The 24,301-nt window shown below is 46.3% G+C and overlaps 1 protein-coding gene across 2 annotated transcripts in view; it reads left to right on the top strand.

Moving 5' to 3' along the window:
• TGFBR3 (transforming growth factor beta receptor 3) overlaps window positions 1-24,301 on the top strand; it is a 339,353-nt gene that overhangs the window by 275,830 nt on the left and 39,222 nt on the right. The window contains exon 14 of one of the 2 annotated variants that reach the window (XM_085602172.1): window positions 3,735-3,776. In XM_085602172.1, the coding sequence (XP_085458298.1) occupies window positions 3,735-3,776 (42 nt within the window). The remainder of the gene's footprint in view (window positions 1-3,734; window positions 3,777-24,301) is intronic. The other variant, XM_085602173.1, reaches the window with a different exon arrangement.

Here is a 24,301-nt window from a genome sequence, read left to right as displayed (position 1 = left end):
CTGTAGGGGTAGGGTCAGTTGGGGAAAGTAAATGCCTCTTGTGAAATAAGTAGAGAATGCACTTTGAGATGTCCTATCTGAAGTGATAAACTCACCCTTAAGATATACAGGGGATAAGGAGATAAGGCGAGCTAATGTCGTGGTCGCAGAGAATCAGGCACACAACGCCCGTAGGACTCAAAGGTCTTCAGATCGTCCCCCCCCCCCCCCCCCACCTCCCGTCGTGTGTGTCAGCCCGGGATGAGACAGCTTCCCGGGAGGACACACAGACAGTTTTTGAGCTTAATAGGTATTGGCAGTCAAGAATAAGAATATGTTCTGGCGCTTTTTCCAACCTTTCATCATTGCTGGGGTCATGTGCTTTCCCCAGTAGAGTCATTCCTCATTTTGCATGTTTTATAGAACCTGAAGGATATTTCTTGTCTTTTGTGATGTGTCTGGGTACCTTTATTTTTCTCCTTATCGGTGTCTCCTCGTGTCGCTAGTGACTAATTCAAGAAACAACTAATTGAGACCGTTTCACTCGCGGCTGCTTCACTTAACAAGGCAGAGACCCCGTAACCTGGTGTCGGCTAGATGAGGATTGGGTATTGTTGACTGTTTTCTCCGGAGGGTAATTGAGCATAATGCACCACTTCAGCGCCTCGGAGGGCCTCGAGGAGAGCCAAGAGCTCGCATTCCCTCAGCGTCCCTGGTGTGCAATCAGACTCGGACCGGGCCCGGCGAAAGTATGCGCGCTGGACTGCCCCAGGGGGGCTCGGGTAATGAGCGCGAGCTGAAAGGAAGTCTGCGTGCACGTGAGGTAATCACCGGGAACGAGGGCCGCGTGCGCCTCGCGGAATTGTAGAGAAATAGCGCAACTAAATCCTCTGACAGAAAAGATACTTTAAACAAACGACAAAAGATCGCATTAACAATGCAGTATGCTAAATAGACGCGCCTTTTTATAAAGACGCTCAACTTAGATCGTATTTACGCAGTCAGTAGACACTGCTGTGTATGGGTGCCCTGATTTGTGTGGTACCTCACTGTCTATTACTCACCATTAACCTCCCCCCCAACCCCTTGCCTTCAACCCCGGTCCTGTGAAATTAGAAGTTTCTATATGTGTGCCACTGGACTGTGCTCCACTCTCTCTCCCATCCCACTGTTGCCTTTCCTATAGAGCAGCTTCACGGTAACAATGTTCTTAACAGGGTCATCATATGCTTTTTCAATGTGGGAAATAATCGTTCTTTGATGTACGTTAGATATTTCTCCCAAATAGAAGTTATCTTTTCGATTGTTATTAATCTTTGTCGCCATTGCGTCATTGGTGGTGAGTCTGCTTTCTCCCTGTTCATGCCTGTAACTCATCTGTAAGCTACCAGCAGTTAAGTGGTTAATCTGTGTCTATATGTAAATTCCCTCCTCATCCCCTACAGAAGGGATAGTAGTCATTGTGTCTCTTGGGATTAGGTGTTTCCTAGGTAGGTTTGTACAATATAAGTACCCCCACATACATACATTTGTTTTTTCCTTATTAAATCTAAAGGAAATGGCCAGCTTTCCCGCTCACGTGGGTTAGCTTCCACCACATACGTAGCATGATCCTGTCCAGTTGGATCTTCTCCAGCGCATGGGGGATGGCGGTCACTTAGTGTGGGTGGTGTGAGATATCATCTCTAGGACTTTATACAAGTCCTCCAGTTGATCGTGGAGGTAATCTTCCTCCAGATCACTCTCAATGTGGGCAACCCTCGCTCAGAGCCCAAGCCCGATTCCTAAGCTATGGTACAGGGTGCTTTCTTCACAACCTCTTCTACCTCCAATCATTGGTCGGGATTAGATTCAAGGCGTTTTATGATCCCTTCCCTTTTCCCACTTTCACAATTAGTTCAGGCCCTGTAGCTTTCCGGACCCCCTTCTTTTCCTAATCTCTCCCCCTGCCACCTATCTAGCTACCCATTGTCCATGCTGTAAACTTGCAGTCCACAGCTACGTGCTAGAACAAGAGGTATCTGTGATCCATGTGTCTAGGGATAGCACTGTGCTGTCTGCATGCTTCTTACAGGGTGTGGAGGAGCACGCTAGAATCTTTGCAGGAATATCATTGTCTTTAAGTGAGACTGTGTGACTCTATCCTACTTCAATCCTTTGGTTGCCTCATAGGTCATCATCCCAGTTCTTTTTTTTTTATTTTTTATTTAAATAAAATTTTATTAATGAAACATTTGTCATGCACATATATCATGATATATCGTCCGTCATGTAAAGGAAAATATCTCTGAAGAAACAACATTACAACCAGGTATCACAATTACAGGAATCTCTGTCGTGTCATTTCGAGTTCAACAGTTGGTGAAGTACATATTTCTCTCCGGTAGGCATTCCAGGCCCCCCACTTCTTATCCCACTTCTTAGGGCATCCTCTGGTTTTGTAGACCTCTTTTTCAGCTACCATACATTTGTCCATTTCCGCCACCCAACCAATCAGCAACGGCTTGTCTGGGGCCCCCCATTTCATGGCTATGGCTCTTTTAACTAGGGTGTATCCCAGGGTGGTGAATTGTTGTTCTATGTCAGACGGTTCCCAAATGTTCAGGAGTCCTAATGGGGGTTTCAGCACAATTGATTTCCCCAGAGCGTCTTGCATCTTGCCAGTAGCCCGCTCCCAGATGTATCGTACGTAGGGTCAGTCCCATAGAATGTGATAGAAGGTGGCTACACATTTACAGCCACGAAGGCAAAGCGCATCCTGTCGAGTCCCTATCTTGGCCAATGTCACCCCTGTGAGGTACGTCCTATGTAGCATCTTCAACTGGATAAGTTTGAAGTGTTGGTTGATAGCCGCGTCCCTGGGGGACATCAGAGCCGTCTGCCAGTCCTCATCGTCAAGTTGCCCAATGTCTGATTGCCATCTGTCTCTAAGAATAAGGAAGGGGTCCGGGAGGTAATTGCTTAATTTCATCATCCCAGTTCTTGACTGCTTTGCCAAATAGTATATTTTCGATATCAGGTGTACCGTAGAGAGTTCATTCCCCGCGCTTCCCTTGCCTTAAACAGGATCAGACTTCCTAATATTTTTAGATAAATCAAACATTCCACTTGGATCGGCTTGAGAATGCTCCTCCTCCATTGACAACCAAACCTTGTAAAACAAAAGTAATTTAAGGAGTTACATCATCTTAAACGTTGCTGTCACCGGATCCACGCCTCATGCTTGCGAGGTTGCAGTATCGCCATGATAAGCATACTCCCAAATATGCCGTCATGCACAATGGTGTTTTAGCTTCTGCATTTGTGCTTGTTTGTAAATCCCCCTAATCGTCCCCAGAGAGCACTCTAATACAAATGGCATTCCTACAGGACCCGTTTTCCCAGCCATATTCAGGCTGCATTTTTAGCTCAAAATCACCCCTTTTTCTTTCCCACACTCCATGAGGAATGAAACCAAAGCAGCCTCTGATGATCTGAAAAAGTGCGACAGTTTCTGGAATCTTTAGACCAAATCAAAAGAGTTTGCTCAGTAAGAGTCCTCCTTACCATCAAAATAACGTTTTTGACAAACTCAGAATACGTCTTAAATTGTAGCCATGTGTTGCTCAGAACTTAGGTGTTCACCAATGCAGAAGCAGCCCATAACAGAGTAGTCACTTTAAAAACTTGAATGCAAATGGCTTTGTGATTTCTTGATCATTGGCAGGGGTCGCAGTGGGATGCATTGCACTAATTTTGTGTTTTTTTTATTGAAGTAGGTGCACCAACTACAACAGACCGCTCTGGATTCCCACAACGTAAGTTACATGTGCTCCTCACCGCGTTCTTAAGAGCTCTTAGTGAGTGATATGAGTGATTTAAGTACATTGTCAATCGATTTTCGTTTCTTGTGTTTTTTGCCCTGCGTGAGTGCCTGGTTGGATTTCCTTTGTTGAGAAAGATGGATGAATGTCCAATAATAAACGTACGTGATCAAGACTACAGTTCAGACTCTAGTCATTTGACAGGAAGAAGGCTAGGTAGTTAAATTACATGCCGCTGAGGTCTATTTGTATTCTCGTTGCTAAAGCTTTACTTCTTAGGGGAAGTGGAAAGTATGCATGTTTAATTTTGCAGGGAATTTAAGACCAGGCGTCTGAAGTTTCTTTGTAGGAGTACAGTCAGCATTATAAAAAGCGTCAGGCTCTGCCTTCAAATAGCCCCCTGCAGTTTATCAAAGTTACAATACGCCTGGCAATGTCCCTTGTAAAGTGCGAGCATGAAGGATACATCTAAGATCTCCATTTGAGAATAAAAGCCCTAGGCCCCGTTGGGTATCTCTATATTATTGTTACTAGAGTCTTTCCAACTTATGTGTCTTGAGCCTGGACAGTGTGAACCATGCATCTGTTGTCCTATTCCTGTGCGTAAGACTCCAATAAGGTATGGTGCCTTTCGGCCTGTGTGTGGGTGTTTGTCACTGTAGAGCAGTCAACAGCATTGGCCTTCCGTACCATCGTATCCATGGCATCTCAAGGTAAGTATATGGTTACTATTTTTAACTTCAGTTACACTTACCTTGCTAAGCGAGTATAAGTGGAGCCAAAAGTAGCTATATACTTACCTTGCAATATTGGGGTAGGTTGATGAAAATTGAATACGATATTATTGTACAACATGCAGTACAGTGACCCATCACCTTGGGTGTAATATACTGGGGATAAATTCTTTGAACATAGAACTGTGAATATATATACTTTACATGGAGTTACTCATTCAAGCTGGCTGAAAGTGCTAAAAAATGGTTGAGTTGTGCTCACTATCAAACAATTGATCTCGTTGGTGTTTGGTATGATTGTAAAGTCCACCCTTATCCCCTTATCCGGGAGTAGCTACTAGTGCCTGAAAATCTTTCCTCGATCCATGTGCATGAATAAATTGACAGAATATCAGTTGATTCTGACGTAGAGAACTAAAATTATGCCCTATTTCAGGGGCGACATTTAGGGGAAAATATGCCCTAGGCATGCAACAGGAGTGTGAAATCCCAATGTCTCTGGGTATGGTGATTAATTACGGAACCTCCTGAGGCACAGCCGGGAGCAGTTAGAATTTTGCGCAGCTCTTCATTTTAAACTACATTTCTGTGTTTTTAACTTGCACCCACCTTCACTTCCTGACACACGAGTACAGTGTGCAGGCACCCTTCTGCATTAAAAACGAGCGCTAGAAACGGCCGAAATCGCCGATCCACTTCTCCCGCCATTGTCCTCGTTGCGACAGGGACACGCCCACTTCGAGGCCACGCCCCCTGCAAGCCCTACAAATAACGCGCTGATCACTAGCGCGGCAGATTAATTACGGAACCTCCTGAGGCACAGCCGGGAGCAGTTAGAATTTTGCGCAGCTCTTCATTTTAAACTGCATTTCTGTGTTTTTAACTTGCACCCACCTTCACTTCCTGACACACGAGTACAGTGTGCAGGCACCCTTCTGCATTAAAAACGAGCGCTAGAAACGGCCGAAATCGCCGATCCACTTCTCCCGCCATTGTCCTCGTTGCGACAGGGACACGCCCACTTCGAGGCCACGCCCCCTGCAAGCCCTACAAATAACGCGCTGATCACTAGCGCGGCAGATTAATTACGGAACCTCCTGAGGCACAGCCGGGAGCAGTTAGAATTTTGCGCAGCTCTTCATTTTAAACTGCATTTCTGTGTTTTTAACTTGCACCCACCTTCACTTCCTGACACACGAGTACAGTGTGCAGGCACCCTTCTGCATTAAAAACGAGCGCTAGAAACGGCCGAAATCGCCGATCCACTTCTCCCGCCATTGTCCTCGTTGCGACAGGGACACGCCCACTTCGAGTCCACGCCCCCTGCAAGCCCTACAAATAACGCGCTGATCACTAGCGCGGCAGATTAATTACGGAACCTCCTGAGGCACAGCCGGGAGCAGTTAGAATTTTGCGCAGCTCTTCATTTTAAACTGCATTTCTGTGTTTTTAACTTGCACCCACCTTCACTTCCTGACACACGAGTACAGTGTGCAGGCACCCTTCTGCATTAAAAACGAGCGCTAGAAACGGCCGAAATCGCCGATCCACTTCTCCCGCCATTGTCCTCGTTGCGACAGGGACACGCCAACTTCGAGTCCACGCCCCCTGCAAGCCCTACAAATAACGCGCTGATCACTAGCGCGGCAGATTAATTACGGAACCTCCTGAGGCACAGCCGGGAGCAGTTAGAATTTTGCGCAGCTCTTCATTTTAAACTGCATTTCTGTGTTTTTAACTTGCACCCACCTTCACTTCCTGACACACGAGTACAGTGTGCAGGCACCCTTCTGCATTAAAAACGAGCGCTAGAAACGGCCGAAATCGCCGATCCACTTCTCCCGCCATTGTCCTCGTTGCGACAGGGACACGCCCACTTCGAGGCCACGCCCCCTGCAAGCCCTACAAATAACGCGCTGATCACTAGCGCGGCAGATTAATTACGGAACCTCCTGAGGCACAGCCGGGAGCAGTTAGAATTTTGCGCAGCTCTTCATTTTAAACTGCATTTCTGTGTTTTTAACTTGCACCCACCTTCACTTCCTGACACACGAGTACAGTGTGCAGGCACCCTTCTGCATTAAAAACGAGCGCTAGAAACGGCCGAAATCGCCGATCCACTTCTCCCGCCATTGTCCTCGTTGCGACAGGGACACGCCCACTTCGAGGCCACACCCCCTCACTTTATACATGTGTATCTACCGGAAGCGCAGCGGACGAGCGCAGCGGGCGCGCCGATTGCGCGCCGCAGGCGCGCTTAAGGCAAGCTCGTCTGCGCTCGTCCGCGATCATGACGCGACCGGGGCCGGTTACCCTGCCCGATTCACCAGCACTACCCCCACAATCCATTCTCGGACCATGTTGCTGTCTCTGAGACCCTCTCCTTGCCCTACCTGCCTCTGGTCTATCCCGGACGCCCAGAGTCACGTTTACGTATGTGAAACCTGCCAGTTCTCACTACCCTCTCTGGACTCAACTCTTGGCCCGGCCCTCGCTCGGTGCTCTGCTTCCTCTCATGGAGCCGACCCTTCTCTCGCCCTCAGAGCGGCACTGATTAACTGCAGGTCTCTGAACAAACATGCTATCGACATCTGGCAGTCCCTCCAGGACAACAACTGGGATCTGCTTTTCTTAACTGAAACCTGGTTGAATGAGACCACTAACCCCACCATTACTCTTGCCTTACCGGACGGCTACAGCATCGCCTGCGCCAATAGACCTAACGGTAAACAGGGGGGTGGAGTTGCTTTAATCCATAAATCCAAATGGACGGCTTCCTTCCCTACATATGACCCTATTGACTGCATAGAGGGTCTACCTTTTACTATCCATTTTTCCTCGTCCACCTCCTGCTCTGGAATACTTATCTACCGCCCTCCCCATTCCAACCTCTCCTACCTGCCGGCCTTGACGGATTACATCATTCAGCTTAGCACTCGCTACACCAACTTCACTGCTTTAGGAGATTTTAACCTTCACGTAAACGATGAATCATGTTCGCACAGCAATAATTTTATTTCTACACTGGCGACCTGCAATCTAGAGCAAAAAATAGATTCCCCCACTCACAAAGCGGGACATACCCTTGACCTGATTTGTTCCAACCTACCTAGCATTCTGGTAGCCTCTCCCATCCCGGTCACCTGGTCAGACCACTTTCTCATCCCTTTTGAGATCGTCATCTCCCGCTCTATCAGACCTACCATCGCCCCCAAAGTATTAGGCAGAAACTGGAGTCGTATCACTCTTGAAACGCTCCAGGAACACCAAAATAATTTTCTACCCTCCCCATCATCTGATCCGGATGGTGGTATTGACCATTTCGACGCCTGGATCGGCCAAGCCCTAGAGGCTATGGCCCCTCTCAAACCCATCAAAACCTACAGGGCCACACCATCCGCACCCTGGTACTCTGACATGCTTCGCCAGAAAAAGGCATCATGCAAAGCCCTCGAACGCTCCTGGAGGCAGAACTATTCCCTCGACAGTAAAATCACCTATAAAACAGCTCTCAAAGAATACCGCAGAATGATTGAGGATCATAAAAGGGACTTCCTGGCTTCCAGAATTAAACATGCCAGTAACGGCGCCAGGGAGATTTTCAACATAGTCAGATCCTTCACGGACCCCAGCGCTCTGACTCGAACTCAACCAGCCTCCCAGTCTCTGTGTGATAAACTTTCACAATTCTTTGAGGAAAAAATCCAGGCTATTTACTCCTCTTTTCCCATCACCAGTAGTGAAGGGTCAGTTGAGGAATCTACCACGTACCCGCTACAGTCACCCTCATTGCTAGAATTTGCAGATATCTCTGAGGCTGACACACTGGTAGAATTGCTCAACTGTAAATCTGGCTCCCCCAAGGACCCTTTGCCAGCCAAACATTATAAAAAACTGGCACCCTTGCTCAATCCATTCCTTAACCATATCTGGAACAAATCCATGAGAACGGGCATTTTTTCCGCAAAATGGAAGCATGCGTCCCTAGTCCCCATCCTTAAGAAACCTGATCTTGACCAAGATAACCCTAGTAACTACAGGCCCATCTCTCTCCTGCCTGCCCCAGCTAAGATTCTGGAAAAACTGGTGCACGCCCAGCTTGCCAACTACATCGAATCCCATGGGCTCCTGCATGACTCTCAGCACGGCTTTCGATCGGGCCACAGCACGGAGTCGGCCCTTGTCGAAATGGCTGACTCTGTGAGATGGACGCTGGATCGAGGATCGAGGGCGGTGTTAGTGCTGCTGGATCTCTCAGCAGCATTTGACACCGTCTCTCATAAGATCCTGCTGAGAAGGCTGAGAGACCTGGGTTTCGGTGGTACAGTGTTGAGATGGCTCTCTTCCTACCTGGGTGACCGTACTCAGCAGGTATACACCCCTCCCTACACCTCCACCGCTAGACCACTAAAATGGGGAGTTCCACAGGGCTCCTCCCTGAGCCCGCTCTTGTTCAATGTTTACTTCTCCCCCTTGGCTAAACTGATTGCGCAAACTGGGATTAAATCCACCTCCTACGCTGATGACATTCAGTTACTCTTCACTTTTGATACCCCCACTGCCTCTGCCTTCGACCCATTGAAAAACTGTCTAAGAGACATCTCTAGCTGGATGGACTCCAATTCCCTCCGACTCAACGCTGGAAAGACAGAGATTCTGTTTTTTAACTCATCATCCCCTCTTGATTCTAATTTATGGTGGCCGGATGATCTCAGCCATGCCCCCACGCCTAAAGACTCGGTGAGAAACCTGGGAGTGCGCTGGGATAATCATCTCAGTTTTAACGCCCAGGTTCAAACAGTAGCAGCATCCTGTTTTGCTAAGATCAAGACAATTAGACGGCTCACCAACTACCTACCGATGGACTGCCGTAAGACTGTGGTACAAGCCCTGATAATATCTCACCTGGACTACGCCAACGCACTATACCTTGGCATCACAGCAGGCCTATGCCACAAGCTACAGACTGTCCAGAATGCTGCTGCTCGGCTGGTGGAGAGAATTCCTGCCAGACATCACATCTCCCCACACCTCCGTAAACTCCACTGGCTCCCCATTTCCAAGAGATGTATTTTTAAGGCCATGACCTTGGCTTTCCGGGCCTCCAAGGGCAAAGGCTCGGCCCATCTGAGAAGCACTCTGAGACCGTATGTCAACATCAGGACATTACGCTCAAATTCCCTACTTCTGCTGGAAACCCCTAGATTTAAACGTACTCGCGCCGGAGGGAAAACATTCGAGGTCTGTGCCACTCGGTGTTGGAATAACCTCCCGGTTGCATTACGAGCCTGCCAAACCGAATTAGCATTCCGAAAGTCCCTGAAAACACATCTCTTCCCCATATAATGCCCCATTGGTGCCTAGCCTCTAAGTTCCATGATTTATCAGCGCCGGGACGCCCCGTTGGGGCAGCTGTTGCGCTTTACAAAATACACAAATAAATAACAATTAAACATTTCTTATACAGATGTGTAGTAGACCATACTTTTAATTCTAGTGTGTATTGTAGCGTTCTGTAAACTATCTCAGCATGCTATTTAAGAATGCAGCATTTTTATGCTGGGCGGGCACCGTCCCATATTTTCAGGAGGACCACTGCCTACATTGTATGGTAACGTATCATATATGGATATGAACTCTCTGGCTCTCCACCACCTCTCGAGCAATATTAATCAGTTCTGTCTGCACCTTTAAACTTTCCTGGTTTGCTAAGTCTGTCGTCGGTTTTTGATTCTTTATAGTACTCCTAATGCCAAGAAGTCCTTTGGCAAACGTGCACATTAGAAATAATACATTGGAGCAATCCATTGTCCTATGGGAAGACAGAATTTCAAAATAAAAGGTGTGCCAAAAAAGCCGAAAGCTCTGTGTACCAGCCTATGATTAAGGTATTTTCACCGAAACGCGTCAGGCTACATCCGGCATGTGAGAGTTGGTCTGAGAGGAATTGTAGCAGCCAGTGTGTGTTCCCGCCAGTGGGCAACTTTTGGAGCGAAATAGAAATAATACATATAAATAAATATAGACATCCTAAAAATAGGAAACTGGTCTGGCCTCCTGGACATATGTTGGACATATCAGGTTTAAACTATTAATTGTCTCTCCACAATACGTGCAGTGGTACGATTGCCAGAAAAATGTATAACAACATGAATGACAGCTGGTTTTCAGAAACCTATTCTAACTTCTTCAGAGTTTGAGAGAATTGTTAAATGGTGACGTCTTTTAGGAGGCGGCCCTGCTCCTTTTGCACTTAATGGAGTGTGTTGCAGTCACAGTGAGCTACTGTTCTTACCCTGCCTGTGTCAGTTCGGTAGAAGTGACACAGGCAGAACCCTCAGACACAAGGCTTAACAATTGTGCCATTGTCTGGTGATGGAGTGCGCTTCCTTGTGCTTAATTCAAATAACAATCGCGCATTATCTGTTTTCAGATCTTTATTTTTGCATCTGCAATATTTAGTGCTGGATAAATAGGCCAACAGGCAGCGCTTTGTTCACTTAGCTAAAGTACTTTAAAAACATTTTTGGCACACATTAGTCTTCCTGCTTCTATTCTGTAGTGAGAATTGGACAAGGTGTTAGTGATTCACAATTTGTCGCTTACGATGGCTTTCCTAGTAGCTCAAAGAAGCACAATTACGCTAAAAGCAAGGGATTCGGAATTGGGTTCTAAAGAGACAATCTCATGAGATGCACCACCTGACATGTTAGTCAAGCCCAAACTTTGATCTTTTATTCCTTATTTTGTCTTGTCTCCAAAATGACCTACTCTCAATGTCATAGAAGAGGGGGGTGGGCGGTCCCCACAAGTTTTGGTGGCGGCCCACCCCCACTCCTAACTGCGGCCGTCACGGGTCGGCAAGCACTGGAATGCCCAGCACTCCCCCTCCCGTTCTTACAGCCGCCGCGGGCGGGAAACTCTGGGACCTCCATAGGTGGCAAAGGGCCTAGCTGCACCACTGCATACTCTAATGAAAGAATCGCAGTATCTGACACCACATATCAAATAATTCGCCAAACTTGCCTCCAGCCTAGTCTATGTGATTTGGGTGTCCTCTTTTGGTGCGTAAACCCATTCAAGCTGCACCATGAATGACATTTCATTTATAAAGCTTGAACAGGGATCCTCGCTATTCTGGCGCTAAGTGAAAGAGTAAAGCATATAAAAAAGAGTTTATGACCTAATTGGCCAAATCTGTATAAAAGGTAAACCGGGAAAACATCCTGTGCAAAGGTTTAGTCATTGATCACGTGGCAATCCTTGGCCAAAATATCATACTGGGATAAAAAGATGTACTGGTCCAAAGTCCACGCCAGAAATAGCCAATTTTATCACGATTGTGCCTCACTTTGTCCAACTGTCTACAAAATGCAAGGGCTTTGTCTGGAGCTAAACATGTTTTTTAAAACATTGAAACCTTGAAACCGGAGGTTTCCGTGAGAGGTGTGTGGGTGCTTTTGAGGATGCCCTGTCTTCCAGTAAGGGCATTCGACCACTCTCCGCATAGATGCCCATCTCAATTCGTTTTCCAAGCTACTGTGATCCATGTGGGGTCTATTCAAAGCTCTCTGACAATACGTCTACATTTGCCATTTAATCCATGACTTTAGTAATTCCTGATTCCAGGAAGGACTGTGGCAGATCTGCCTTGTGTGACTATGTAATAAACATTTAAAAAACTCTTTCTGGACCCTGACATTTAAATTACATCCTCATTCATTATCGCCTCATTCCGTTGTTCTTTGCTAACAGAGCCTCAGGGCGGTTTTAGTATGGTTATATATTTTTTCTAATATTAAATATAATGTGGTGACTACAAATAATACAGACAAAATGGCAGCGGGCTTGTCGTAATGGCAGTGCCTGTGCTTACATACGAGCTTATCCTTGCAAAGTTTACAAGGATTATTTTTCTTCATACTTCAACACCCCAAGATCAGGGGGTGATACTCTATAGCACCCATAACGTAAGAACACGAACACAATTGAATTAACCATTCGTTTCAATGGAGTGCGACCGTTCATCAATAATATTCAGTGCATGTGCAGAAGCAGTGACCTTGTCTTCAAGAAGGTGTTGTTATTTTCATGATGTAACAGACATGAGCAGATCAAGACCACCTCCTAGAGGTGCGTTATGACATCAGCTGAACCATTTATACTATTATTGTCCATGCATATACATTTCTGTTTTGATTTTGCGTTCCTCTTCTGGCTGGCTGGGAGAGAAGGGAAATGCTCTGTTGAGAGTCAAATATTTTTTAAATAATTTCCAACCCACAAAATCTTCTTTTAGTCTGGCCCATCATTGTCATATATATTCCCCCTGCGACTGGCTATTTAGATCAGGCCCCACTGCTGCCATCTGACTGATAACTACTTGCCTTCCTAAGAGCAACAATACAATTTCAGTGGCCTTTTTCGTGCCTCCTTCTTAACTTTAAAAGATGAAATCCCTGTCAAAAATGCATCTGGGTGCCTTTGTAGAACTGGATTTTTGCCAATACTATATGTTCTTTCTCATGGCCTACAGCATTTCTCTACCAGTGACAGAAGTTTAAGTGGTCCTGATCGGCAGGTGCCCTTTTACCACCAACCATATGCCATTCTTAAATGGCTTCTTTGTCTACCTCAATTCAGGAAATTTCCATTCGAACCATTCAAATGTAATTTTCGTGCCAATAACACAGAGCTTTATTTGTGTACCATTGGTGAGTCAGAATTACTCAGCATCTCACCTCATATTCAAATATGATCAGAGTCTGAGCAATCATATTGGGTGCATCCCAGTGCAGGAAATATTGAAGCCCTTCTATCTAACTTTAATGGGAGATACAACCGCGGGATTCCAGACCTTCATTATTTGGGGAAATTCCACCTCTTGCCACAATGATACCTCACATCCACGTTGTGCACAGGCACACCTTATGCCACACAAATGGTGTTAGTATACCAAATCCAGACTTCTTAACCACGTGTGTGCGAACTGGGAAATCATGGTGGGTACTGCTTGTAGTGTAAGGTCATATCCTGTGCCAGCCTTCTAGTGCCACATATTATTTAGATACATGTTGAGGAAAATGTTCCAGAGTGAATGGTTTCTGGATTGAACAAAGTAAAATGCCTCTTCGGGCCTTTCAGTGACTCTCATTTGTACAAATGTCTGTTAAAAGATGATTGACCTGTCTGCCTTACACCGCCACTACTTGGCCACAGCTCACCTGATCACAAAAATGCGTATTTAAATTCCCACTTATTCTCTGAGGTGGACTGCTTGGTAACAACACCTTTGTTAGCAGTCTTAGAAACTCACAAATACAGTACACATACAAACAGACAACATGATTTTAAAATATGTAATTACTTTTCAATTCATAGACCTCAGATTATAAAATCTTCACCCTTTCTTCTGGTTTGCTTGCAATACAAGTTAATGAGGCGAAATGGACACACTATTGGCTATCCACAAACATTATGTGAATGGAGTGGCCTATCAAGTTGTTGGTTACACTAGCCATGCCCAGTAGCCCAGTGGCCAGAAGGGCCTTCCAAAAACCCACTAGGTGCACTATTTGCAACTTTCTGCCTTACTGTACCTGCACATATTTTATTTCTAATGGATGCATGATCTTTAAAAGCTGAGCTCAAGACAGTGGCTGATTTCGAGAAGATTTGACGACAGCTGACAACACTAAAAGAGTAACCATACTCCACCCCTCCACTACTTACCAAAGTTTAAAATGCTTTTAGACTGATGAAAGGAGTTCTCAGCTTTAGTCGCATAAAAACAACTCGAAGAAGGGTTCAGAAAGCTTGCAACCTAGAATGTGTTTGAGACCAAAATACAAAAGGAGGATGTATGACGTTACAACGCATACTTTTACAACGCATGCACTTACAACGCAATTTTTACAACGCAACATCCACTACAACGCATTCCATTACATCGCATGACACTACAACGCATTTTTAAAAACTACCTTTACAACGCATTCCATTACATCGCATACTACCTTTACAACGCATACCATTACAACGCATAATATTACATTGCATTTAAGGTAAGTATTGGATAGTATAGGGGTAAAAATTACTATTCTAACTCCAGGGGGTGCAACAGTAGGGTAAGTGTTGGATAGTATAGGGGTAAAAATTACTATTCTAACTCCAGGGTGTGCAACAGTAGGGTAAGTGTTGGATAGTATAGGGGTAAAAATTACTATTCTAACTCCAGGGGGTGCAACAGTAGGGTAAGTGTTGGATAGTATAGGGGTAAAAATTACTATTCTAACTCCAGGGGGTGCAACAGTAGGGTAAGTGTTGGATAGTATAGGGGTAAAAATTACTATTCTAACTCCAGGGGGTGCAACAGTAGGGTAAGTGTTGGATAGTATAGGGGTAAAAATTACTATTCTAACTCCAGGGGGTGCAACAGTAGGGAAAGTGTTGGATAGTATAGGGGTAAAAATTACTATTCTAACTCCAGGGGGTGCAACAGTAGGGTAAGTGTTGGATAGTATAGGGGTAAACATTACTATTCTATCTCCAGGGGGTGCAACAGTAGGGTAAGTGTTGGATAGTATAGGGGTAAAAATTACTATTCTAACTCCAGGGGGTGCAACAGTAGGGTAAGTGTTGGATAGTGTAGTGTAATATTATGCGTTGTAATGGTATGCGTTGTAAAGATAGTATGCTATGTAATGGAATGCGTTGTAAAGGTAGTTTTTAAAAATGCGTTGTAGTGTCATGCGATGTAATGGAATGCGTTGTAGTGGATGTTGCGTTGTAAAAATTGCGTTGTAAGTGTAGTGCGTTGTAAAAGTTGCGTTGTAAAGGTTGTTCCCCACAAAAGGATTAAAGATCGCTTTATGTATTTTTAGTTTTGCTTTTCTGAAAAGTTTAGATGTATTTTCTTTGTTATTCCTCTGCTTTCCTTGCAGAGGCACGTCATTGTTTATTATATATTTTTATCAAGGTAAAATGTGTGCATTATGCTTGCCAAAAAAGCTACATGCTTTGGAATGTTGGCTTGGTACTCCAAAACACAGACTCCTTTGGTAAACCAGATGGCCTTTCTTTTGGCAAGGTCTTGAATCCAAACATTTTAAAAATAATTTTCCTAGAAAGAGAATTAATTAAAAAATGGTAGGGATGAGGGGAGCACGAGGCCTTTTTTGATTAAACAGGGCGGGCGTATGACAGGGCTGCGTCCTCGCCCCTTTTCTATTTTCAGTCTATGGGGTGCAGGCAGCCGTGAACGAGTCTACGAAAGATGTGCCCGTTTTAAATGCAGCCCCCCTCCCAATTCTGTGTTACGCAGATGATGCGGTGCTAATAGCAAGAACTGGGGGGGAGGGGCCCTGTAGAAACCTATAGAGGGCTACTCAAAATTTATGAAAAGTCTGGACCTCCATGTTAATTAAGCAAATTTGGTTGTGTTAGTGGCAGGGGCACGCCCTAACAAATTTCCAGCATTTCACATAGAGACACGCAGGCTGGAAGTGGTGGACACCTTCTCTTACCTGGGGGTTCTTTTCGATCAAAAGCACTCCTGTCTAAATATCGCCTAGAGACCGGGTGCTCGCGCTTTACAAATGTGGATTTTAATATGGTTGCTAATAGAGTTATGGAGAAAAGTGTAACAGTCATTTTCAGTTTTATTAAGAAGTTCGGGTCCAAGCCTATTGAGGAAATAAAAAAGTTGTACTCTGCAAAAACCATTTCCACTGCGACGTATGGTGCAGGGGTATGGGGGATGGAGGCAATAGATCCTCTACAAAGAGTAGAGGATGATTTTTATAAAAGGCTACTTACTCTCTCTTCCACGCAGCTGCTCACATTATAATTGCCATATTGAACTTGGTGCCCCATATCTTTCTGATGTTATCCGGTTAGCCCCCATGGCACTCGATCTGGAGGAGGGACACTGTCAAATTGACCCAAAACATCATCAGGGACTGCCTATCCCTAGACCACGTACATTAGATTCCTTGGTTGCAATATGTGAAGTGCACTTTGGGAGCTTTGGAAGAGCTATATTCTCACCCATCCACTTGTTTGACTATGTCTTTTTAGCGAACGTTGTGTGTGAGAGAGAGGACTTAAAACGACTAAAATCCTCAGTAAAGCTGTACCTTTTGTCCCCTCCCATTACATAGGTCGAAGAATCATATTTAGTGTTTGTGACAAGCTCTCACCACCGTTTCATTTTAGTGAGGTTTCGTATGAATTACATTCCCTTTACGATGGGCTTCCCAAAAATGATTTGCTAACCTGTCCTTGTGATGGAAGGTCAGCCCAGTTGGATTTACATATATTGTTCTTTTGCAGTTTTTATGATCTCCAAAGGTATATCTTCATTCTACCTCTTCTGCGCAAATATAATTTTAGGCAATGTCGTCCAGCCTTTATTTGAACAAAAAACTGAGCGATCCATTTGTACGTTATACTACGGCCTCGTTTCTCTCGTCTTCCCTTAAAAATAGGAGAGCCAACATAGAAAGGTAGACCTGAGGACAGCAGTGGTGTATTTATTAATTAATTGTGATGGCACTATGAACTTTATAAAACTTCGATGATATTTTTTCTTGTTTTTTTCTTGTTTTTAATCTGGATTTTAAATATGATTGTTTTTCTTGTTTCTAATAATTATTTTATATATTATGTATATTTTTAATGCTGTTACTATTTTGTGTACTTTACATGCTTTGGAAACATTGCAAAATAAAGATTCTTGATTGATAGATTGAGTGATTGAATTAATATAAAAATCTGATGTAAGGTTAAATGAATGTGAACTCAGAAGCGTATTTGAAAAATCACCCGAAAAATCACCCGTTATTATCTATGCACCTAAAATCATTGTAAAAAGAATTCCATCAGAAATCAAACAGCTAAGCAATCCTGTTGGCAGTCTTACAGAAATGATTTTCAGTGCTTATGTGTAATCCATCTCGCTACTTGAAGATATCAGCTGTGGTAATAATAACCACCAACAGGGAGAAAGATCATATGTACGAAGATGATTGCCAAAAGGAATCTTGGAACTATTGGAAACCTAGTTGAATTATTATTTCTTTTAAAGTTTTATCGAACAGTATATATTGCCACTATATTTCAGGCAGACAAATGTCTTTAATACAAAGGCAAATAAGTTAAGTGAACACATAGTTCAATGTGTATACATCCTTTTCATTTAAGAAAAGCTTAGCAGCAACTTTCAGCTCATGTACTTCAATTTCATCTACTCAAGCATTCCTCCCGGACTGACTCACCAGAGAATAGTAAGTAAGGTCTTCTTTTTCATCCTCATTCTCTGGCTACAAATTAGTCCCTGTGTTCTCTCTCTCTCTCTCTGTTGTTGGTTCTTAGCGACTTGACCCTGCCTGAGAGACTATTAATGGTTCTCAGGGAGGGAACTTCATTTGTAGCAGATGCTTTGTGTCCCTGGTCTATTTTAGACATATCCCATCCATCTTTTGAAAACATTGCCCTGGATACCCGAATGGGGAGCATTTCAAAGAAGTAAAGAAGGTGTGGGAGGATGACCATCTCTGCAAGGGCTACATTGCCTATCACAGTCAATGACAACGTGAGCCATAAGCAATGAGATTGGCGCAGAGAGGATATAGCCGCCCTGATGTTGCGCTTGAGCAACTGAGTTTTGGATTGGTATATCTGCACCCCTGATATCTGAAAGTGCACTGCTTCCAGCGGATCTCATCCCATATTTCCAGAGGCTTATTATTGGTGCTCAGAGCATGCAGGAAATAGGTGTTAGACTAAACAAAGTTCACCTGTAGGCCAGATACTTCACCAAGTCATGCAATCACAGTACAGGTGCCCTCGTTGACCGATCTTTCCCCATGTAAATATAATAGCATATCATCCTCATATAGAGAGATGTAGAGCCGAGTACCATCAATCCATGAAAGGAGTTAGTCTGTATAAGTGTTAAAGCCAGCTGTTCAACTGCTATGGCAAACAAAACTACGGATAGTGGGCAGCCTGACTGGTGCCTCTGCCAATGGCACGGGAGCTTGAAATGATCTTTCCAGTCTTAATACATGCTGTCGGACCGGTGTACAATAGACGTGTCCAATTAAGGAATCCATGGCCCAGCTCCATACTAGCCATAACCATATGGAGAAAGACTCATTGTAGGGAGCCGTAGGCCTTTTTCGATGTTGGGTGCTAGTACTACGGCCTTAGGATATGCCCAAAGGGGAGAGTTCAAAACTTGGACCCACCATCTGATGTTGGGTACTGAAATTTGAGACAGTATAAATCCAGATTGGTCAGGGTGTATCAAATCGTGGAGCCAAGGGATCAAACGATTTACCAGTATTTTACTGTGGATTTTATAATCCACATTTACAATCCTAAATGCCCTCAAGTGATGGCCATGGTAGCTGTCCACTTTCATCAGTAGGAGAAACTGGGTAGCAGTGAGTAGGAACTCTCTCCCTAAAGTGGCCATGGGCCCCGTAAACTGGACTGTGTTTCTTTTCCGGCTTATCTGGTCTGTGAATGCGGACAAATCTTTCTCCTCTTATCAGCAAAGCCTTTTAAGAGACACTGGTTCCTCCATCACATGTAGGCCATTTCCATGCCATACTGTTATATTTCATATCAGGACACTGACATAGGCTTAGAGAACATCGTACTCTTTCCCTACATAATCTCCCCTTCATTTCATATGAACGTGCCTTATAAGGACACAACTCCAAATAAGGACAGCATGCCTTATAGGGACTGAACGCCTTATAAGGACTGACGCCTTTTAAGGACTTAACCTTTCACCTAGTTTCATGACGAGGGTGGGTTTTGCCCGATCGATATTGCTAAGACGTCATCCTTAGCACATATGAATAATTTATGAGAACACTCTCCAGGGGGCATACTTGACCTCTCCTATCTACGCACAAAGGTTTAATCCCCAATGTCATCCTCATACTGAACAATGGCTAACACACACACACACAGACTGTATAAATACAGCATCTCTTGCTATCAGTAAGCAGGAGCGAACCGAGACTTCAAGGCCGACACGCTGACCAGAGATGCTGCGGCTCCTGCATGCCATCGCTTCAGCTGACAGTGGTCTAACTATCCCTTGCGGGGTGTCCAACTCAAGTCCAGGACAAAGTCCCACATTCTCACTATTCAGGTAATGGGGTTAAACTAAATCCTAGTGGGATTCTTGGCTTCTAGACTCTTAGATTCTTGGCTCTTAGACTATTAGGCTATGAGGCTCTTAGGCTTATTAGCTCTTTAGCACCCACTCACATGCTAGGTACACTCAGGTACATCTAGTCAGGCATCTTAGGAGTACGCACTTTATTTTATAAATGCATTTTATATTCATGTATATGTCCATGACTATTGAAAAATGGTAGAGCTGTACTATTCCTTTTTATTCACTGTACTGCTGATTCTATATCTCTGCTACTGTGTTACAGTTATAGCAGCACATAGATTTTACATGAGAAGAACAACGGTACAATAAATTCTTATTGTAAACACACCCGACTGTTTCTTCTGTGTATCTTTCTGAGAGAAATCGAGCAAGCACGATTGAATGGGTGAAAAGTAGTATATTTTTTTCACGAGTTATGTTATGTTATGTTATGTTATTTATTCTTTTGTATAGCGCAACGGTTACTCAAAAAGAGTGTCCCGGCGCTTTTAGGTAAGGGAAACAGATTTCAGAATAACACAACACAACTAAAAACAGGTTAAAAGATAAACAAAAAGAAAACAAAAGACTGGGAAACCTATTGAGTAAACAGCCAGGTTTTGAGACCTCTTCTAAAATCAAGGAGAGTGAACGCCCCCCTCAGAGGGAGCGGTAGTGCGTTCCACATCTGTGGGGCCAGCAGACTGAAAGAGCGGCCCCCCAGGCGAGCCCTCTTCACACGCGGAACAGCCGCCAAGAGTAGAGATTCTGACCTCAACGAGCGAGTCGGATGGTAGAAGGTCAGTCTCTTTTGAAGATGTTTAGCTCCCACCGCATGGAGCGCCTTGTAGGCCAGGGTCAAAGCCTTAAAGGCAATCCGTTTGCGGATGGGTAGCCAGTGTAACGCCACCAACAACCCAGAGGCACTGGCCCGTCTACTTAGGCCGAAGATGGCCCTGGCCGCCGCGTTCTGTACAACTTGAAGCCTTTGTAGCAGATACTCTGGCAGGCCCAGGTAAAGAATGTTGGCATAATCCAACCTGGAGCCTATCAGAGCCTGCACCGTCAGCCTCCTGTGCTCCTCGGATAAGAGAGGCAGGAACCTCCGCAGCATTTTTAACAGGCCAAAGCAAGTGCCGGTTACCCCCAGGATCTGGGCTTTCATCGTCAGCCCCTTGTCCATCTTAACCCCCAAGTTTTTAGCCATGGGAGAAGAGCCGGACGGAGGGAACATGTCGATGGGCCACCAGGCCTGCCAGCTAGGCTCCGTCTCGCAACCAAAGAAGAGTACCTCCGATTTGTCGGAATTGCACTTGAGGCTGTTACGTTGGAACCAAGCGAACACAGCCCCAAGGCAATTCTGGATACTCTCCCCGTCAAAGTCAGCCCCTCTCTCGCAAGAGAAGAGGAGCTGGGTGTCGTCGGCATACGACACGATCCGGGCACCAAATGACTCCGCCACCGCCGCCAAAGGGGTCATAAAGATGTTAAAAAGGGTCGGGCTCAAAATAGAGCCCTGAGGGACCCCGACTCCCAGAGGCGGCATTACGGCGGTGTCAGATGATGTCCAGACCGTTTGCCGGCGGCCGGCCAAAAAGGAAGAAAACCATTTGAGCACCGTCCCCCGCAGACCAATCTCAAAGAGTCTTGCGAGCAGGCCCTCATGGGGGACGGTGTCAAAAGCCGCCGACAAGTCCAACAACACCAACATGACTTTGCCCCCGGTATCCAATACCCCTTTAATGGTTTCAGAAACCTCAAGGAGCGCGGTCTCGGTGCTACGATGTGGACGGAAGCCCGACTGGGAGTCATGTAATATCTCATGAGACTCCAGAAAATTGGAGAGCACCGACTGAACGTGCTTCTCCAAAATTTTTACAAGGGCCGGCAGCAACGAAATTGGCCTATAATTGGCTGGGGCTTTCGGGTCAAGTCCCGGCTTTTTAAGCAGCGGGACGACCATTGCCTGCTTCCATACTGGCGGCACCTCTCCCAGACTCAACGAGAGGTTGAGAAGAGGGTGCACCAGCGGATTAACCACCACCGCCAGTTTACCCAGGAGCTTAGCAGGGCAAGGGTCAAGCGGAGACCCGGATTTTAAATTGCCCATAAGTGCTAAAGAAGCTGAGGCTGGCAGAGAAGGAAACTCAGCCAATAAGGCGCCCTGCGCGACAGAGGGAGGCGAGCCCGCCACGGGCAGCGGCGATATAACCAGTTCACTCGATAGAAAGGAGTCCTGGATAAGTTTGATCTTGCCTGTGAAAAAACACGCAAGATCCGCCGCCCAAGCTTCTGCGGGCCCCTCTTCCGAAGCAGTAGTCCGAGGGGAGATGAATTCTCGAACGATGGTAAAGATCTCCTTACTGGAGTTCGAAGCTGCTTCGATTCTCCCCGCAAGATAGGCTTTCTTTTCGAGGCGGATGTCTCGATGGTAAGCTTTAATCACAGCCATGTAGGCAGACCTGTCCTTGCTGTCATAATGTGCCCGCCAGGCCCTTTCGGCCACCTTGCACTGCTGCCGCGTAGCCTTCAGAGCAGGGGTGAACCAAGGGGCCGAGACCCGCCTAAATGTCAGGCGGGGGGGCGGGACTGGGGCCAGGTCATTCAGCCTCTCCGTCAGCCATTCTTGCAGGGACTCCAGATCTCTCTCTAGCTCGCCAGACAGAGGACAAGGGTGCGTCACAGCAGCCTGAGCCAGCAACTCAGGGGTCACCCTGCTAAATGCTCTAAAGGCTCGTCCCCGCTGCTGTGAGACAGGGTATGGCGCCCTGGCGTTGCCGCTGATTACAAATTTGGCCAGCCAGTGATCCGACCACAAGACCGGGAGAATCTCTTTCACCACTAGAGGCGAGGTCGAGAAGACCTGATCTAGAGTGTGCCCCTTGTCATGGGTCGGGCCCTGCAAATGCGGGGTAAAACCCAGCGGAGTCATAGCCTCCAAAAGCTTAATAGCGGCGGGGTCCGACGGATCATCCATCCGGATGTTAAAGTCCCCCGCCACTAAGCAGTGTTCTGCTCTCAGTGCTAGGCCAACCAGCACTGAATCAAGATCAGCAAAAAACGTCCCAAGCGGACCAGGGGGGCGGTAGACTAACAGTCCCTTTACTGATTGATGCGGCGCTAGCACAATTGAAAAAGCCAACGATTCCGAGCCGCGGATGTCCTCAGTGGGCAGGATAGTGCAGGGCGTGCCCTTCTTAACCATCAATGCAACCCCGCCACCCCTGCCCTTTGCTCTATCCTTCCTGAAGACATCGAAATCCTGCGGAATGGCCATAGCCACATCAGGATTGGAAGCTTCACCCCACCAGGTCTCCGTCAGCATTAGGCAAAGTGGCTTCTCTGTCTCGAGGAGCTCAAAGATGTGTTGTGCATGGCTGCGTGCAGATCTAGTGTTTAACAGCATGCAGGCATACTCTGCACCAGCACTGTCAGTAGGCGGGGCTGATGACAAAACCCGTGTCGGATGCCAGCCGCATCCCGGACATCGCGACTTACCTCTGTAGCGGCCCGGGAAGACAGTACAACAGCAGCTCTCCCTATGATTCAAGGAGCGCAGCTCCCTAGAAGAGTACCGCACCAAATGAGGGCCCGGATTACTCATTCTCGGTGAGCAGAGCCCCGCCCGCCGCCGAAACGCCTCCGGGACGCTGACGGGCGCAGACGGGCGCAGACGGGCAAGACTCTGGCAAGACTCTGGCAAGACTCTGGCAAGACTCTGGCAAGACTCTGGCAAGACTCCGGCGAGCGACGGCGTCCTAGCTGCGCGTCCCGCTGCGCGGGTGAGAGCGACTTTAAATAGGCACCGAAGTGGAGGGAGGAGCGCCTGGACGCTCCAAGATGGCGCCCGCCACAAAAAGCCTGGGCCCAATCCAAGATGGCGCTGGTCGCCGATGAAAGACGATCCCCGGACCACCCACAGAACCCGGGCCCACCAAAACGGTGGTGAGTATTCCACAATTTAAATGCAGGTGTGAGGGGGGGGGAGAGCCCAGCCAGTGCACAATAAGTAAAACAAGGACAAGTGCCAAACGCGCAAAAACGCGCTAGAAACTGCCCCAAATAAAATATTAAAATCTGCAGCCCTTACAAACCGCAGCGCGGTAGAACGGGACCTTTCAGGCAGACCACCAATGAGAAGTGCCTTAAATAGGCACCGAAGTGGAGGGAGGAGCGCCTGGACGCTCCAAGATGGCGCCCGCCACAAAAAGCCTGGGCCCAATCCAAGATGGCGCTGGTCGCCGATGAAAGACGATCCCCGGACCACCCACAGAACCCGGGCCCACCAAAACGGTGGTGAGTATTCCACAATTTAAATGCAGGTGTGAGGGGGGGGGGAGAGCCCAGCCAGTACACAATAAGTAAAACAAGGACAAGTGCCAAACGCGCAAAAACGCGCTAAACGCGCTAGAAACTGCCCCAAATAAAATATTAAAATCTGCAGCCCTTACAAACCGCAGCGCGGTAGAACGGGACCTTTCACGAGTCTGAGGAATCAGGATTTGTTGTGTTCTGAGGTTACCAAAAACTAATCTCTCTGATAGAAGGAGATTCTAGTGGCACTGCGAGCTAGCTAATGCAACAACATAGGCTAACATACTCGC

Source organism: Triturus cristatus, chromosome 4_2, assembly GCF_964204655.1.
Source record: "Triturus cristatus chromosome 4_2, aTriCri1.1, whole genome shotgun sequence".
NCBI lineage: Eukaryota > Metazoa > Chordata > Amphibia > Caudata > Salamandridae > Triturus > Triturus cristatus.
This window is presented reverse-complemented; position numbering and strand designations above follow the sequence as displayed.